The 20556-nt window shown below is 30.9% G+C and overlaps 1 protein-coding gene across 1 annotated transcript; it reads left to right on the top strand.

Annotated features, from left to right (window-relative positions):
- Positions 1-13385: 13385 nt before the first annotated feature.
- LOC132728497 (uncharacterized) lies at positions 13386-15695 on the top strand. Its single transcript, XM_060714140.1, has 3 exons — positions 13386-13636; positions 14360-15105; positions 15262-15695. Exons 1-3 carry the CDS (start codon positions 13386-13388, stop codon positions 15693-15695), a joined length of 1431 nt encoding a protein of 476 aa, XP_060570123.1.
- The last annotated feature ends 4861 nt before the right edge of the window (positions 15696-20556 follow it).

The following is a 20556-nucleotide window of genomic DNA, read 5'->3' on the forward strand; positions in this document are numbered from 1 at the left end:
GTTTACAACTGGCTAGAACTGGATTAAACCGGATAGAACCGCTCACAAACCGGTTTTTCTTGTCAGTTTTGCTTATTAATCATTTGGAAGACAGCCAAATTGCTGATAACATTGTCTTGCCAGCCAATAAATCATTGAAATGATTGACGCATATTGCTCTAGGCGTATTGATAAAAATGTCAGCCAGAGAAATTGATCAAAATGTCAGACAGAGAAGAAACAAAAGCATAGAAATAAACAACAAATGTGCGTTAGTCAAGACATTGTATATTCCAAAGGGGGCTGCTGTAGGTCTAGATTTTCCTAAACTTTCACGAAACCCAGCTACAGTAAGCTACCTAGGCAGTTCATCAATTATGTCTTAGAGATCTATAACTTTAAGCGTTTTAATTTCGAGGTTACTCAGCTAGACCTAGTATTTCGTGTAGCAATTTGTTCCAATTGCATAAATATTTAACTTTTCTTTAGATATTTGCGCTTTGATATTATCCCCTACCTGACCCCCCCCCCCTCCAGACTTTTTGTAGCATGAATTCATGACATAATGTGAAAATAGATCTACATCTTTTTTTTGTATTTACATTATTTTGTCACGGAAACGAAAAGATTAAACCAGTTAATAAAAGTTAAACTGTTACGTGCCACACGATAAAAAGTCGTAAAATAACATGATTTATGATTGGCTGACAATTTGGCAGTAAGCCAAAACACATCGAAACTATGCGTGTACACAAAAATTCGATGTTATGTCAAACCAGACATGAAATTTACTAGTTTTTGTATTAACTTAAGCGTAACATAAACATTGAGACAGGTATAAGTTGTATATTTACGTGTATTTTCAAAAGGAACGACTAAAATTACGTTATATAAATGTACACACAAATTCGATTCATGACAATTGTCACACATTTTGTACAAATCTATGTTACGCGCGCGCTCATCCCGCGTACGTGTTCGCACTTTTTTGCCCTCTCTTTATTTTTAATATACTGTACATCTAGCTCCGTGGCGACCATACTATACTTGTAGTTTGAAGTTGTTTCAACACGTCAAGAAACTATATACTCATTATCAACTTACAAGTGACAGCCACTTGAGAACAGCTCTACTCTTGACATGAATTTATGCGTATTAAGGGTAATTTGAATCTAGACGCATAGACATGTCAATGATAAAGACGGTGTCAAAGTAGATTATATGCGATAACTATCGATCGATCAAACCAGACACCCCGCTGACAAGACATGCATCCGCGGGACATTCATGTGTTTAAATAGCTTAACACAAAGGCACTCGTGCGTGTTATTTCTGTTTAAACGAGAGATGTAGATAACATTATCTATGTCGGTGGAAATTTCACGGGTATTAGACTAAATGTATTTTACAAATAGGAACAAATATAAATAGATCAAGTAAATAAGATCTTGATGTTTAAAGTGTTATATATACACATTAGTTCGAGTATGTTATAATATTATATGTACTACATATTCAGAACGCTTATTGGAAAACAGATCTACGTTAAAATCGTAAAATAATGAGTTGCATAACACAAAACGTGTATACATGGCAAGTATGAATCATTAGTGCCAACCAGATATTTTCGACTGACGCAATTATTGGTAAACCTGTATGCCTGGCCTAAATAGACTACAAAACGTATTGAAGTGAATAAGATCTAGATGTTTAAAATGTTATAAACTCGTTCGAGTATGTTATGTTCTACAAGCTAAGAACGCGTATTGGAAAACAGATCTACGTTAAATTCGTACAATAATGAATTGCAATGTAGTTGTTACATAACACAAAGCGTGTACATACATGACAAGTATGAATCATTAGTGCAAACCAGATATTTCCGGCTAACGCAATTATTGGTAAACCTGTATGACTGGCGTGCGTTTATATCTTCAGGTATTATACTGCAGTGCATATAAAAGAGTCTAACATATTTTTGCTTGTAAGAGAGTGATTTAAACCTAGATTGTATTATAGTTTGGGGACTTTTCTGTTGAAAATGTGTCAGAGTTAAATCGTATACATATACATGTACAGTGCGTTAACTGGAGTGCGGGTATTAGTTACCCGCACTCCAGAGCGTGCCCATTGATTGGTTCATTTTTGCTGGGGTTTACATATTGTGACGGAAGAGAAAAGGAAAGCGATAGAAATATCATATTCAGATGCTCGTTCATTGGTTACTTTTTCCCGGGGTTTCATATTGTGACAGCAGGGAACGTGTTTTTATGTTTGACTATGATACAAAAGAGAAAGAACACCAAAACACTCGGCAATCTGATTTATACTCGGGGGCTACGCCCCCTCGTACAAATCAGATAGCCTCGTGTTTCGGTGCTCTTTCTATTACTTGGAAAGATAAATGTCTAGGTAATACAAACGATCTTATTATTGATAATAAGAGTTTAAATATGGCAAAATAAAATTAAATAATAAAATAAAACTTAATAAAATTGAAATGATATAAAAGGAAATTACATAAAATAAATAAAAATAAGTAAGATAAAAAAGAGAAAAAAATGAAATAAATAATTTAATAAATTAATAAATTAATCAAAAATAAATTAAAATGAAAAATATAAAATGCTGATTTGTGCAGTTATATACAGTTATTTATTCAGATATTATAAATCTACATACTATCAGTTTTGTGACTGTTAATGATTGATACTGGTCAATGAAATTAAGCTACATTTAAATCTTTATCACATAAGTGTAAAATCCTTTGTGTCATTTGTGATAAAATAATTATGACAGATTTGACCCTTAAACCTTTATCAAACTGCATTATAGATAAACCTGAAAGTTGCCAGGCAACTTAATTGTAAATTGACATCGTGTGGTCGTGCCATATCGTGTTTACGGAGTCTGAACACGACTAAGTGACCAAAAGCTCCACCATATTTTTACGATGGTGAGCTTGAAAAAAGTGTTTTGATCATAATGACATTTACAAATTTGAAACAAGGCAAAGCTAACACCTGTTCCCCGCAACTCATATTCGTTTTCGTGCTATGTTTCCAAAAATTACATATTTTATAATTTGTCATAACTTACTAGATGAATGCCTGTTTTTTACCGGATTCACAAAACACGATAATTATATGTCACTTGTATAGAGTCTTCACTCCATCTACGATATTCGAGTACATATTGCGATAACAGATTACAGGGATAAAAAAAAAAACAATAACAAAAACGTACCAAATGCAAAAAAAACATGACGCGCAGCTTTTCTCCCCGAACCAGCTGTTCTTCTCGCAAACGGTTGACAAACTTAATATAAATTAAATTAAGGTTCCTACAGATCGGATCGTCACGCACATATTCAAACTTTGTACACCTTTTGCAGTATCTGATATTAAAGCTATGTCGTCTGCAAACATCAATAAATATGTGAAATCTGTCGGGATGTAATTCAATTCTTCTAATATCATTTACAGACAAACATCGTTCTAGCTTATCTTCAAAGATACAAAACGATATCGGACTGGCTAAGTACCCTTGTTTTAAGCCCACAGTTCTGTGTGTATATATATACTCACTTCTTGTGTAGTTACAAACAACACATAACTTTGACTTTAACATACATGCCTTTAAAGGCTTTAAAAAGTAATCCATTTTCGTTTAAGATATTCCACAATAAATGTCTATTTCTTGTGTAAAAAAAATACTTTTTGAAATCTACAAAATCTATAATTTACGTCTTTTGTTTCTGGGGATACGATCAATAATTGACTTTAAAATAAATGTGTTGTCAATTTTCGAGTAAATGGCTTCAAACCCTGCCTGGTTTTCAGAAATTATATTATACATTTGGGCAAAAAAGTCAATCTATTAAGAAGATTACAACATTTTAAGTTTTACTTCAGACTTTTTTTTAAGGAAATACTACTATATGGTTTTCTACATTATTTACATCACTTATTTTATGTACATGTATTGTCACAATGATAGATTCAGACCAACTTTCGGAATACTCACCTGAAAGAAATATTCAATTAAATAACCTTACAAAAACATGTGTTATATTGTCAATTCCGTATATAAAGAATTCTGGCATAATATTATCTGGACAATGTGACTTGCTATGCTTAAGATGTCTTAGAGCTGTCCTAACCTCATCATCTGATATTACAGAATAAAAACTATCTGCTATCAATTGTTTTACAGTTATTAATTGTATTACAGTTACGATCTTTTTTAGCTGGATTTAGAATCATTTACACTTTTCATTCGTATGAAACTGTTTACTTTTACTGTTATATTCTTATATTGTTTTCTGGCCTGTAGATAAAGCTGTAAATTATCTTCCGTTCTGCTCTTGACTATATTTTATACGTTTTACTCTTTATCTTACCACCTAGGACTAAAGTATTTTTCTACATTTTTTAATCAGTACCGACTTGTTTTAACACATTTGTAATTTTTATCACACAATCATTAATATTATTGTTCATATCAACTATACCGCATATAATTCTATGGAGTGTTTCATTATTAAAGTACTTTTCCAGGTCTTGGTGGAACGTCAATTAGATTTAGTCTTGTAGTTCAAATTATATTTGTTTTCAGTACATTGAGATTCTGTAAACCTTTCAACCTTGTCACAAAGAACTGCGATTATTTTTACCAAAAGAAAATGGGAAGACTCATTTGAAAGTGTTGAAAAAAGCGCATTATCTGTAATACCGCATCCCTGTAATGAAATAAATGTGTCATTGCCTTTATTCTTGTCATCAACGACTCTTCCATTGATAATGTAAAGGTATACGTCTTGAACAAGTCGATCAATTGTCTACCTTGAGAATTTGTAAATTTGTCACAAGAACATCGATTTTCATCCATGATATTCATAAACATCATTATATTGTTCAAGTACAGGTATATCATGTTCTGTTCCGATATATTCATTTAAGTCACCACAACATATACAATAAAACTCTATTTTATATATAACTATGAAAAAAGAGCTAAGGGAATAATGACTTAATCAGATATTGATCACCGATCAGTAATTTAACTTAAGAATCACATATTGCTCATCACAATCAAAACTTTTCCGTAGCATAAGGTGACTATTCTGCTCTTCAACACTAAATGTTGCCGGAATCAATTATGTCACACAACATATGTCTCGACTATCTCTGGCAACATGCCAAAAAGTCATTAATTCAAAAGACATTTCCAGCTGATACAATGTGTAGCAAGTTCACACAGTCTACTAGCCTATTGAGACATACGAGATCGATGTATTTATAGCCTTTAGTTTGTTAGTTTGTTTGCATTTATAGTAAGTTTAAATGGTAAATTGTTACGTTAGTTTGACAACATGTGACAAATTAACAATCATATGATCTGTGTTGTATTTCAAATAGAAATTTAGGGCTTTGTGCAACACGAAACAACACGGATTTATACAATGTATGCATATAATAAATGTATCAGTTTTTGTGACATTGTGTAATTGACTGGGACTTTTTAATGTCGAACGTATAATTTGATGAGTCATATTTGATAAATCTAATCATGACATTGTGCCTCGTAAACATGTTTCAGCCTGAAATAAATTGATATGAGTGAAGCAGCTTGCCAGATTGTAATATTAATGTCATTGTATTAGCTCTATTTGTGTAGGGTCAATGAAAACAAATTTTCAGCGCTGATAGAGCTGGCGTGAATAACGTCAACCTATTTAAATACAACAATAGATTGAAAAGAAACCGATAACATTATACTTTTTTATAGATAAATTATACAAATATTTTACTGAGTGGGGACTTGCTGTTAAATGCTAATCTCATTCGTCTATTATTCAGTTTTCATTTAAGTTACGTTTATTTTGTATTAATGTAATCAATATTTATTTATTATAATTATACCAGTTGCTATAATCTCATCCACCGCACTGCTCAGACATCTACATCCATCACGTATTACAACAACACCTATGTATATGTCATTCTGTGGCAATAAGCCAAGAAATCATTGATTCAACATTGCTATGAATTTGGCAGAGATTTACATTATTGCTGAAAACTGTCTGTAGTATTTCGTCTTATTCTGCAAGCAGAGAGATGAATTACAAACAAATGTATTTGGTTTTATTAGATTCAGATTTCTTACGTCTGTGGTACAAAAATTAGAATCGAGCCTGAATAAATTACTCAAACAAATACATCTATTCAGTCAATGACTGATTGTGAAACATATATTTTATATCTATATTACAAAATTGGCTACACAACAGAAAAACCCCATCTATGTAATATAATATTTAATTGTATGAGATCGAGAAATGTGGATATTATATTTTGATAACTAGTTGGTAAAATGTTTAAAGCCTTTGTGCTTGGTGTTTAACAGTATGCAATGTATTTAAAGAAATCGTTCACCAGAACATGTTATTCAGACATTGCTTAAGTTATTTGCGATATTTGCCACTAATTTACTAGTTTTAATGCATATACATGATGTGTATAATGTACACGATGTATATGAATTACATGTTAATTTGTTGGTAGCAGCCAACTTGTTTTCTGAACAGAATTACAAATAACATATTTCTTATTATCAACAGAAAAAGAATGTCAATGGAAGCATGACATTTTCATTATCCCTCATGTACAGACTCAATCAAACAGAGTTTGCTATTTTCATGTAATTTTGTTGTGATTATCGCTTCCAAAGAATCACCCTTTCTCCAGATTTTAGTATATCTCAAGTGACGTGTGGTAGCTGTAAAATGTTGCCCCGTACTTCACTTTAGTGTTGTAACATTTTTCTTGTCCTTCGGGATCATTGATTTTCAGCACTTTTAAGTGTTGAAATTCTAGGTGCTAGGGGCCGTGAGGGATGTTGCACTTTTTCATTATCACTTACGTACAGACTCAATCGAACCGAGTATGCAATTGTCATGTAATTTTGTTGTGATTAATGCTTCCAAGGGATCACCCTCCCCTATATCTTTATGTTATCTCTCACGGTCTTTCATAGATTATTACAGAAAATTCTCAATTTTAAAGACATTGATTGATTTAAGACATTGGAACATTACTATCGATATTGTTATTGACGCTTTATATTGTTCTTTTGTCAATCATTTAATTACTATTTATTGGAAGAGTTCCTAGCAAATATAACGATATCGTTGCTGTGAAAGGATGTATCTTAGCAGTTGAATACTATATTATCAGATTATATTAAATTTAACATGAGAAGGAATATAATCCATTTTTTAGAATAAAATATCTGGGTTAAGGTAGGCAATATGATGTAAGAGACAGTCACCTTTTTTGTTTAACAAAACTAAAAGTACTTTGCTCAACGGTAGAAAAAAACCAAGCACCTGTTTACAAATATTTAACTGTAAGGATCAAGATTTGGATCAAAATTAATAAATATTTCAAAGTTTCTACATTCTCTATGTCATAGATTAAATATTCAACATTAATTTAAAGTGGAATTTAACTTGCACATGTTAATGAAATTTTAGAGAAAGAAATCATAATGAATTTACAAGATACACATTTAAATTTTGTTCCAAATATTTGCATTGATCCTAAAATTTGATCTATATTTTGATCCTGTAATTGTATTTTGTATTATTGTTACTAAATTTTAAATTTAAATTTTAAAACTTAGAAATAGTAACAGAACTGAAACTACTTTGCTCAACGGTAGAAAAAGATCAAGACTCGTGTTTACAATGATTTAACTGTACAAAATGAATATTTCGAAATTTCTATATTCTTTATTGATTTTTCATTCAATTTTCAACATTAATTTAAAGTGGACTTGAACTTGCACATGTTAATTTTTAGAAAAAAAAAATCATAATTAATTTTCAAGATCATGCGCGTCTAAATTTTGATCCAAATATTTGCATTGATCCTAAAAATTGATCCATATTTTGATCCTGTTATAATTGTATTTTGTATTATTGTTACTACATTTTATTCCCATATTCCAATTGAGTTTGTATCTTTGCAAAAAAAAATTTGTTACATTTTTTCAAGGCATCATATCATTTTAATATCCTAAAATTATCAATGTAAGTATTTAATAGATCAAAAGCACAGCTCAGATAGAGCCGGGAGGTTGGATCCACATTTATTGCCATTCGAATGACTTATTTAACTATTTTGATGTTGTCAGATCCGAAGATAACTCGTGAAGAGTTGCTGATTTAAATTTCAAAACGTTGTCTCTCTTTGTCTCTATATATCCAGATGTAGTGCTAATTGTATTTGTTATTATCTTTGTATTTTTAAAGATCAACCCATGCTGTAAATATAGCAGAAAAGTCATTTTAATTCGACATTTTCGAAGAGATAAAAGCTATTGCTACACACATGGTGTCATTGACGTTGCCGTGGGTGTTGCCTAAAATTCTTAACGTTGGTCATATTGTGTTTTTTTTACTTCTCAATGGATTGTCTTCATACTTGGAAACAACATTCCTTTGGACAGGAACTTCAAGTTGACCAGACTTAGCTTGACCTTGACCAGACTTAACTTGATCTTTACCCTCAATTGACCTTGATCTTGAAATTCAAATTTTGACTTTTGCTTGATTTAAGCTATAAAAATATACAAATTTTAAAGAACACTTGACAAAACTAAAATGTTGAATTATTCTGATATGAAAAATTGCTATAACATTGTTATATATTTGTAGATTTGATATTCTTGAAAAAAAGAATTTTGATGACAATACTAACATGATGATTAATTCAGATGTCACTTGAATGATATTCTGTTCAATACACTTACGATGTATGTTTTCGAGGAGTCTTCTCTACAACAATATTCTTCCTCCAATGTATTTGACTTAAGAAATAAGAAAATGTCGAGCATGTTCCCCGCTTAGTAACATAAGATAACTCGTGACCAGTTGAGGATTTAAATTTCCAAAACGTTATCTCTCTTTGTCTATAGACTAAACTGTGGTGCTGATTATTTAATGTAATCCTCTTTTATTTTAAAAGATCAACCCATGTTGGTAATGCGGCAGAAAGTTATTTTGATCATATAAAACTGATTTCCAGTAGTTTAAGCCGTATTTTTAATAAGAAATAAAACACTTAAAAGCCCATTTTTTGATAATTGTACCTTTCATTCTTTAATAATTTAGGCACCATTATTTTCATTTATCAAGCAAACTTATTTAAAATTCATTTAAAGATATACTATGCTCAATTTTGATATTGAAAATATTGATAATCGCTACACAGTTCTTTGTTAATATAAAATAAACATCTTTTGACACAAAGCAGATATGTTTACAATTCTTCACAATATAGGTGGTCACAGTATAAATATATATAGTGTCCCCCCCCCCCCCAAAAAAAAAAAAAAGAAAAAAAGAAGAAGAAAAGACAAACTTTATTTGACCTGAAATAAGGCACGCAGCTTCCCATGCATAATTTAGTTATTCTTTTATTCAAATAAAACAAACACAGTAAGAATTCCATAGATTTTAATAAACTTCTGTGATTTTAATATTTTACCCAAGAATGAGCATAGTGTATCTTTGATCAGTTTCTTTTTTGAGGACGTCTACATACAAATGATATATTTGTACCTTTCATTAAATAAAGGAGATTATGTTGAATGTTTGCTGAACTGTTCCTTCCTTCTCGATTTATTTTCCCTGTATTTAAAGTTCACCAACGACTTTCATACTTTAATTCCTTAGTAGTCAATCCAAGCTCAAATGAAAATCTTGAATTTCGTGCAAATCGATTTATTAATTTCTGCGACAACAACAACATGGCCTAACATATAAAAATCACACAGAAAGTTATCATGTCAATTTAAGTAAAGTAAGAAGGTTATGTTTTGACGCTCAAAATGAGTATAAGGTCAAGGTCAAATTAGAATGATTCAACATGTAAGTTTTGTCGTAACGGTTTTTTGTCCATGTTCAAACCATATCCGTGTTTGAATCCTTTAATAAATATTAAAATTATGACAATCTAAGCTAAATTTAACATTTGACATTGATAGTCAAGGTCATATAAGGTCAAGGTCATATTTGAATGCGTTTGTTGTTCTTTGTTTAAATATAAATCAAATCAATAATTTCATAACAAAGATATGGTCAATTTTCAAATTCACTTATTTGACGTTAAGTCTCAAATTCACTAATTTGACCTTTAGTCTAAAAGTCACTAATTTGTCTTTTAGTCTCAAAGTTACTAATTTGACATAATGTGTTAAAGTCAAATTAAGGTCATGGTCAAGTTGAGATAAATCTTTTTTCATGTCCATCAAATAGACTGTTTTGACCAAGTATTAAGACAATTATTTATTACATATATTTATTACATACAATGTTAAAACCAATTATAGCAAAAGAAAAAAAACTTGAAATTACATAAGTTTGACCTTCAGGTTAAGTTCATTTACGAGTCAATGTCAAAATTGATTTGATCTATGGTAGATGTTCTCAAGTTTGAAGACATTCCATTCATAAATAACAAAGTTATAACGAATTATAGTAAAACTCAAGACAAATTCAATAATTTGACCTTCAAGGCCAAGGTCATTGAAGAGTGAAGGTTATACTCATTTAGATCTACAAGAAGGTCTTGTTTGAAGGATTGTGTCCAAGTTTGAAGACAATTCATTCATCAGGTACAAATTGATAGCCAATGTTAGCAAAAACAACAAGCAAACGTCATCAATAATTTTTAACAGAGTTACCAACGTCCTCCACCTGAGGAATATTATACATGAAGCACAAAAGTATTTCAAAGGATTGAGGAATGAATAAGGACTTCCAGTATAAAAACTTGATCAATGTGAGATTAACACATGCAACAATAAATGCATTTAAGAAACATAGTTAAACAGAATCTTTAATAACGCCCGTGTCAACAGAAAAAACAACATTTGTATAGTTGTTATCACCATTTCAAAACCACAAAATGGCACAAATACAAAATCAATACTGGGTATGGTGGTATGGTCTGTTACAGGGTATTTTTGTGTCCGGCCGTAACTTTAAAACTATCAAGGTATGTGGTCGATTCACCAATGACATGTTATTTGTCTGGGCCTGACTTTTCATCACACCCTATAACAGACCATTTATTGGCCATATGACAAATCGTCTTATTATTGTGAACATTTGAGCCACGTTATTTCAAAATCCATTGATTGATGACAAAGTTAGGGATTGGACACAAAAATGCTCTTTAACAGACCATGTTAAGATTTGACTCCCATGTTTGGGTCCGGGTGTTGCGCATGACATATTGACCTTTTTTTGTGAACATTTGTGCCAAGTAATTTCAAAATCCCTTGATCTATGAAAATGTTTTAGACCGCACACAAAATATACATAATGCTAAGCTTTGGCCTGTGGGTAGGCGTGTGGGTGTTAAAAACGACACGTCTTTTCATTAAAGTGAACATTGTGCCAAGTATTCTCAAAATCCCTTGAATTTACCCTATTACAGACAATGTTACGCTTTGATATCAGAGTGTGACCTTGACCTTGGAGGTAAGCATCCGGGTGTTGCGCATGCCACATACTAGTAGTCTTATTATTGTGAACAATTGTGCCACGTAATTTACAAATCCCTTGATCTATGAAACAGGTACGGACCTGACACAAAATGTACCCTAAAACAGTCAATGTTAAGCTTGGACCTCCGATTTTGACCTTGACATTTAAAGTAGCGCTTTGGGTCTTGCGCTTGACACATCGTCCTCTTTATCTTTAAATATTTGTGCTAAGTATTTCAAAATCCCTTAACGGATGAAAATTGGACCTCCAATTTTGACCTTGACCTTTAAAGTAGCGCTCTGGGTGTTGCGCTTGACACATCGTCCTCTTTATCTTTAAATATTTATGCTTAGTAGTTTAAAATCCCTTACTGGATCCCTTAAGTTATAGACAAGACACGACAAATACCATCATACTGGCAATATTGACCTCAAATCACCAAGTTTGACCATGACCTTAGCGGTTTGTTTGTTTGTTTCATTTTACGCCTTATCCCAACAATATTTCAGTCATATAGGCGGATAGTTTCCTAACCATCGTTCCTGGAGAGTTACACCAGTACTAGACTACCTTCCTCCGCGCTAAACTACCAAAGCATCTCCCGGGGATCGAACCCACGCCAGAGAGGTAACTGGATTAGAAGTCTCGACTCTAACCCCTCTACCACGGAGGCGGTGTGACCTTGGCGGTAGAGGGTCTAGGTGTTGCACATCGTCTCATTATAGCATACATTTTTGCCAAGATATTTCAAATTAATTTGATTAATGACTTAGTTATGGACAGGACACGAAAGTGTGACGGACGGAAAGACGGATGGACAGGCAGACGGTTGGAGCCCATTTCTATAACCCCTTTTTTCTTCAGATAGGTGGGGAACAATAATTTGACCTTAAAGTTCAAGGTCATGGATAAGTGAAAGTCATAATCAATTTGATTTGAGGTATTGTTCGAAGGATTATAATGTTAAAGTATGAACACAATCAATTCATAAAATTATAATTTATTAAATAACAAAGTTATTATCGCTAAAATCAAGCAAACCTCAAACATTTGACCATGCAGGTCAAGATAATTTATGATTGAAGATCAAGTTCAGTCTGGTCACTATAATGCTCATATCCAAACGGGGCGGGGCCAATTTTGACCCCAGGGCTTTAATTTGAATTATCTTGCTAGAGGTTCACTACACAATGTTTAATGCAAAATGTCTAACCTCTAGCCTTTGTCAATTAGAGAAGATGATTTTTAAAGGTTTTTACTATATACATGTTAGGAAAACTTATGACCCCAGGGGCGGGGCTAGTTTTGACACTAGAGGCAAAATTTGAACAACTTTGATAGAGTACCTTTAGATGATATCATATACCAAATATCAAAGCTCTAAGCCTTGTACCGTCAGACAAGAAGATTTTTTAATTTTTTACTATATGTAAATATTGAATATCAATGAACCCCGGGGGGGGGGAACACACACACACACACACGCACACACACACACACACACACACACATTGACAAAATTTAATGTTAACCTTTATAATTTAACGACTTACGAGAAAAGACGTTTCACAATCAATATTTCAATGTAAATGTATATCGCGAGAGATACGACAGTCTGTGTTACTACATTAATGACCGTAACTTAATCTTTAAAAGTTAACTATTCAAAGTAGTTGTTATTCGTAAAAGTGGAGTAGAAAATATTCAGAGGCACAATGAAAGTAGGAATAAAAATCTTCAATGAATTAAATGTTCAAAGTAAATGTGAAAAAGAAACAAAGACAATTCATATCTATTTTTAGACGAAGTAACTAAGTAAACCGGTTTCAACAAGATATTCTACAAAATGGCTACCGGTGGAGAAATAAATACGGATATTCTTTCTGATGAAATATTTGATGTTTTATGTTCAATGTGTAAAAACCGAGGTAAAAAATCTGAAGGTGAAAAATTCTGTGTAGACTGTCACGATTATTTCTGTATGAACTGTGTCATAGTTCACAGTCAAGTGCCTGTATTAGCTTGTCACAAGGTGTTGGATAAATCTCAAGTTAAGTCAGGAACCAGCAAAGGTCTGCCTAGGGCACCTGTAGAGAGGTGTGGCAGACACAGTCATAAACACATTGATATGTACTGTCAGAATCATGATAATGTTGGCTGTTCTACATGTATGGCAATTGATCACAGGTACCTTTTCGCATTATAATAATGTAACTTCTTTTAAAATAACTATACAGGTAGAGGTCTACTGTTTATCCCTTTAGCTCTGGGAGCCTTTTTGTCCTTCAAACTGAGTTTTCTTAATCATCTATTACTAAACTTTCGACAGTAGATAACCCAAAAGAGTGGTTATCCAAAAAAATAAGATGATATTTCCTATTTTTCTCCGTAAATTTATATCAGTTTTAATTGTTTTTAATTATGAAAAGTTTTAAGAAATTCTCGGTATCAGTTTCCTTGCCTATGTAGAAAATTCAGTATTGTAGGAAAAATATGTCATTAACTGACAAATGCAACCAGTTTTATGTTAGACAAGCCAGCAAATATTACATTCAAACTGACTTAGCACTGCTTGCATTACAATAATCAATATTAATACTTTGTTACAAATATTAACAAAAATATTATCAGACCAAATTTCCAGTATATCATTTTTCAAGGTAAGACCAAATTAATTAATCAGCTCAATACAAACAGTATTTTATTTTGCAAGATGGGGGCTAATAAATTAATCAATCGGCAACTTGTAGTTTAACACGTTAATCATTTTAATTGTTCTTTCCTCTCAGATGCCTAAACAAACTAGACTTCTTTTTTCAGATCATGTAAAGATATATTCTTCATACCGGAATTTATCCAAAATAATTCTTACCAAGTGTCTCCAAGAGAAATTCAAACAAAGCTAAAGGTATTGGCCAAGACCCTTACTATACAATCTAACAAATTTCAACAGGATAAACAAAGTTTGCTGAAAAGAAAGGCTGAGCTACTGGATGATATCAGAAAATTCCGACAAGAAATTAATGACCAACTTGATAAGCTGGAGAAAAGTTCTGTAGATGAGATAGAATATAAATTCAAACTTCTTGAAGGCAATATTGAAGAGGGTCTCAAACAGCTACAAGCACACAAAGCAAAGGTTACATCAGCTAATGATAATTTAACATCTTCAAACCCAAATCAAGCTGAATTGTTTGTTTATGTGAAGATGGGAGAAGACGCTGAAAAAGTTGCCAACAAATTTATAGAAGCTACCAAAGTAAAGATAACAGTTAGTTACATAGAGTTTCGACCTGACAGAGACATCCTTCAACAGCTGAAACAAATTCAAACCATTGGCATGCTAATAGAGGAGAAAGCTGGCAAGTTACAGATTGCAGGAAGACAATCATATTGTGTCAAAGTTAAGTCTGAAGAAATAGATTGTCGTATCACCAGTGCCTGCTATATGGAAGACGGTACAATAGTGCTAGCTGATGTCGCGAACAACAAGTTAAAACGTTTAGATAGTCACAACTATATCATCACAGACTGCTATAGTCTACCGGAAGAGCCACATCAAATATGTAAAATTAATGAGGCACAAGTAGCAGTAACATTACCCTGCCAACGTGAAGTTCATCTCATTTCTGTAGACAGACAAATGAAAACAACATACAAGATTAAAACTGATTTTAAATGTTATAGTCTTGCATATGCAAACAATCATTTATATATTTCAGATAAAACATCAGTCTTTATCTGCTCAATGTCTGGCAGGAAACTTAAACAGTTTATTATTGACCCGGATGGCGGTATGTATTCTTTAACGAACAGTCTAGTAGCTGTCAGTAAGGATGGTACAAGGATTTATCATGTTAAAAGGGATAGATTGGAAGTCCTAGATAACAATGGTCAGATTGTAACAACGTTTAGTGGTAAACTATTAACATGCGCTAGTTACTGTCATGTCACAGAAGCAGGTAGTGTGTTGGTATCTGGACAATTTTCCAACAATGTTTTGCAATTTACATCTGATGGTGAGCTGATAGGAGAGGTCATTAAAGCTGACTGTGATAACCTAAATCTCAAACCTCAGTCAGTTTGTTGTAATCACCAAATGTCTAAGATGTGTATAGTCAGAGAGGATAACAATATTGAAGTGTACGATATCTGATCAGTTAAAGTTACATTATACACATCCAAGTGTATATAGTGAGTGAACGGGTGAAAGTCCAAATAAGTTTTCATTTTGCCATACTTCCTTTCAATTAACAAGAAAGTTCGCATAAAAAATGAATAATACACAGATCCAAACGAAATTTCTAAATATATCAATAAGAATTGACCAATAACGCTTAGTTTATAAAAAGAATGGAGACAGTCTTTTTAAATTTTAGACAGATTTATAATTCTATCCTAAACAATTGCCAATATCAACTGTTGGTCACCATTTTGACAGTCAATCTTTTGAAATATAAAGTTAATTTAGCTCAACTTAACCATGAAAATATTAGTATAATGTCACTTTAATGAAGCTATATCTTAAGAAATATTTATGATTTATAAATATGATCTATTCTTGAAAATGTTGTAACATAAACTGTTTCTGTTATTTAAGGTAGATCACTCCTTATGCATTACCTCCACTCTGAAGAGTATTCAAATAGGCTAGAATCACTATCAACTGCTTTGAAACTGAGGGGTACAAACCCCAGAAGGGGCAACTTTTTTAAAACATTATTTATGTATCTCTCAGATCCCTTGTGGAAAGAAAAAGTGTTTGATTTTAATTATATATTAATTATTGTAAGTATTTATTTGCTTAATATTGCCAAATTTAATAGCAAATAATAATAATAATAATAATAATAATAATAATAATAATAATAATAATAATAATAATTATAATAAAAATAATAATTATAATAATGATAATAATAATAATAATAATAATAATAATAATAATAATAATAATAATGATAATAATAATAATAAAACTCTTTATTTATAGAAGGTATCATACAAAGTTTACTCAGTAAGAAAGTATACTTATTTTCAGTATGGCCTTCAGATTTAATGATAACAACGAAAAAAATGTAGATCTATACAAAATTTAAAATCTTTTTGTATAAACAAGTTTTTTTATATATTATGTAAAGGTTATGTATTTTCATTCATTCACATTCATTCATCCTACAGACACTCGTATATTAATTATAGTAATTATAGATAAACTTGTAATGATTTAAAAAAGGATGATATCAACATTTACAATAATCAAAATATTAAGTGGTTAATTTTCATCATGTATCTAACTGTTAACTTTGAAAATTATTTTAACAGTTGTTTTTGAAAGATTGTAAAGTCGAACATTGTTTGATAGTAATAGGTAATTTATTCCAAACGTCAATACTGAAATAAGAAAAAGGAATCCTTGAAATAATTAGTATGAGGTATATTTTTCAGAACAAGCGATTGAGCGTAAATTATGTAATTCATTGTTAGAGAAACTAAAAATTGTACTCATATATAACTGTGCTAGATTGTTTAGATATTTATAAACCATACCTGTTTGTCGTAATTTACTCTAAAATTGAATTTCAGCCATTTAAAATTATAAAAAAGATCTAATGTTGGTGAACGTATCGGTCTATTAAGTATAATTGTAAATATGATACAAGATATTTTCAAAGTTTAATAAAATATAAACTGCACGGTTAATGTATTTTATATTTTGTTTGATCAACCAATATACTTTAAAAAATGTAAACAAATTTTGAAAACAGACACTCATTGTTGCAAATTTTAGGGATATGTTGAATAACGCTTTTTACATAGGGAATGGTCAAACAAATGCTTAAAGTTGACGGGGTAGGGTAAACATTTTATACATATTAAAACAATTAATTTAGATACAATCATTTTGCTTGTGTAATTTGTTACCCGAATGTTATTTTTTGTTTCTTGAGCAATAGGAAAACAGTTTTTCATACAGTTTTGATGATATTAAGGATTATTTAGAGTTTCCTTATTTCTGAAAAAAGAGCCAAGCTAAAAGCAAAGTTTAAGTTAAGAAAAATGTCCATCAATCATAAATTACACGGTCAATTTTGTTTAAATTTTGTATATGGATGACCCTTAAGGTACATAACTGTCTTATGTTGTCAATTGTACAGTAATTTATTGTGACTATGCGGGGTGGTGTACCTGAACTAACATGAATATTGTACATAAACATTATAAATTGTCCCATAACAAAATATTTTGCCGCTATTTTAATTTTAATTACGGTTTAAACCGTTTAACAATGATTTATTGCATAAGCTATTCGCTTTTGAGGCAATACACTAAAATATATTGTTAAATAAATACAAACACTGCGGGTGTATTCGTTTTTTAAAATTCAAGCAAATATTTTGCAACGAATTTATAAGGTTATTTATTTTAAGCAAATGAATACAAACAAGCATAATGTATAATCGTGGTATCAATTGAAATATAAATGTTAAATATTGTGTGACCGACGTCAACGATAAATGTATTTGAATGGGACTGGTACTTGTAATTTAATATAAGAATGAATTAATGAAATAAAATGGGACAATCATGAATAATAAAGTGTGATATATTGATACATTGTATTTGTATAAATAATTATAAAGTTTTTGCATACTCAAATATTATTTATGTATCATATACAACACATGAACAATGTACACGTTACCAAGTCGATGTAATATATTATACATGAACATACATGTATTAGTCTAATTAGAGAATAGCATTTTAATATAAACTCAAAAGTGCTTTATACATTACCTTGTAAACAGAAATACATAATAGTAAGTTAGAAGATTTTCAGAATATACTTTAGGTATTACAATGAAGCCTTTTTATATAATTCTATAAGATGTATCCACACCATTTTATTGTTCCAAGTTTTATATTGCACATAAATTATTTATCTGTATACTCTTTTTATAAATTATTGATTCTTATTCAAATACATGTTAAGTTTTTTTCGGAATTCATTAATGTTGTTTAGGCTTTTACTTTAATGTCATTTTGTCAAATACAATATGCGTTTTTTCATTTACGAGAACGTTAATTATCTCTCCCAAACAATTCAATCTAAGTCAAGCAATTTTTACTTAATATTTACCTCCGTTTTTTAAAAAACGTTGCTTAAACACTGTATCTTTATATAAATACACATTGCTTTTTGAATTCAGAAATGTTGCTTTAGCTTTGTAGCATGTATCTATATCAATATGACATTGTGAGGTTTCAGTTGCAAATGATATATGAAAAACAAGACCAAAGTCACAGAATTAATGATAAATTCATAATGGTCATTGGATACTTGTAAAAATATTATAGTTCATATTCTTAACATAAGACGTAAATTTGTTTCTATATACATACGGTATTTGTACTAGAGATATCATCTCTTACGAAAACTCTGTGCTTCTATTTCCTGCAAAATGCTTTGCATGTTTTATTTTACGCTTTACAACAAATACATCTATAGATTTAGAAACATGCAAGGCATCACACTCAGAAACTGACTTTGGATAGAGTCTCGAGGCTGGATACACTTTTATTGCCATTCTAATGACTTATGAAATTATCTTGACGTTGTAAAATCTGAAGATAACTCGTGAACAGGTGATGATTTGAATTTTCAAAACGTTGTCTCTCTTTGTATATATATATATTCAGCTGTAGTGCTGATTGTTTTTGTAACCATCTTTGTATTTTTAAAGATCAACCCATGTTGTAGATATAGCAGAAAAGTCATTTTTAGTTCTACATTTTTGAAGAGATCAGATCTAATGCTACAGACAAAGTGTCATGGACTTTGATGTTGCCTAAAATCTTTAACTTTAATTGTTGTAATACTTCTCAATGGATTGCCTGCATACTTGGAAACAACAATCCTTTGGACAAGACCACCAAGTTGAAAAGACTTAACTTGACCTTGACCAGACTTAATATGAACTTTACTCTAAAATAATCTTGATCTTGAAGTTCAAATTTTGATATTTGGCTTATCTAAGCTATAATAATATACACATTTTAAAGAACACTTGACAAAACCAAAATGTTGAATTATTCTGAGATGATAAATTGCTATAACATTATTGTTATTAATTTGTTGATTTGATTAATTCTTGAACAAAAGAATTCTTATGACAATACTGACATGATGATTAATTCAGATGTGAATTTGACTTTTTAATGACATTGACCGTCAATGTCAAGTATAATATATGAATGATATTTTGTTCAAGACAGTTATGTATTCTAGGAGTTTTCTCTACTTCAATATTCTTCCTCGAATGTATTTGACTTAAGAAATAAGGAAAAGTCGAGCATGGTCCCGCTTAGTGACATAAGATAACTCGTGACCAGTTGAGAATTTGAATTTCCAAAACGTTATCTCTCTTTGTCTGTAAACCTGCGGTGCTGATTATCTCATGTAATCATTTTTTAATTTTAATTCAAAAGATGGACCCATGTTGGTAATGCGACAGAAAGGCATTTTGATCATATAAATCTGATTTCCAGCAGCTTTAAGCCGTATTTTTTAATGAGAAATAGCTTTTCCGTCATAAAAACACTAAACATGTCAATTTGTGATAATTGTACATTTCCCTTTTTTTATAAATATAATAAGTAATTTAGGCACCAATATTTTTGTTTATCAATCGAGCTTATTTCATGTACGTTATATACGTATTGTTGATAATCGCAACACAGTTCTTTGTAAATATAAGATAAACATGTTTTAACACAAAGAAGATGCGTTATGTTTAAAATTCTACATACTATAGGTGGTCAAAAAATAAATATATATAGTGTCATTTAAACAAACTGGCAGCTTCTTTTAAGAAAAGACCAACTTTACTTGAAATGAAATAAGGGACATAGCTTCTCATGCATAATTTAGTCATTCTTTAATTCAAATTAAAGATACTCAGTAAGAATTCCATAGATTTCCATAAATTTCTGTGATTTGAATATTTTACTCA

This window comes from Ruditapes philippinarum, unplaced genomic scaffold (assembly GCF_026571515.1).
Source record: "Ruditapes philippinarum isolate M1 unplaced genomic scaffold, ASM2657151v2 ctg2719_1_1_1_1, whole genome shotgun sequence".
NCBI lineage: Eukaryota > Metazoa > Mollusca > Bivalvia > Venerida > Veneridae > Ruditapes > Ruditapes philippinarum.

Coding starts and splice junctions, on each gene's coding strand:
- LOC132728497 (XM_060714140.1), top strand. CDS start 13,386: ATGGCTACCGGTGGAGAAATAAATACGGATATTCTTTCTGATGAAATA. Junction 13,637..14,359: donor CCTAGGGCACCTGTAGAGAG/GTGTGGCAGACA, acceptor TTCTTTTTTCAG/ATCATGTAAAGATATATTCT. Junction 15,106..15,261: donor GGAAGAGCCACATCAAATAT/GTAAAATTAATG, acceptor TATATATTTCAG/ATAAAACATCAGTCTTTATC.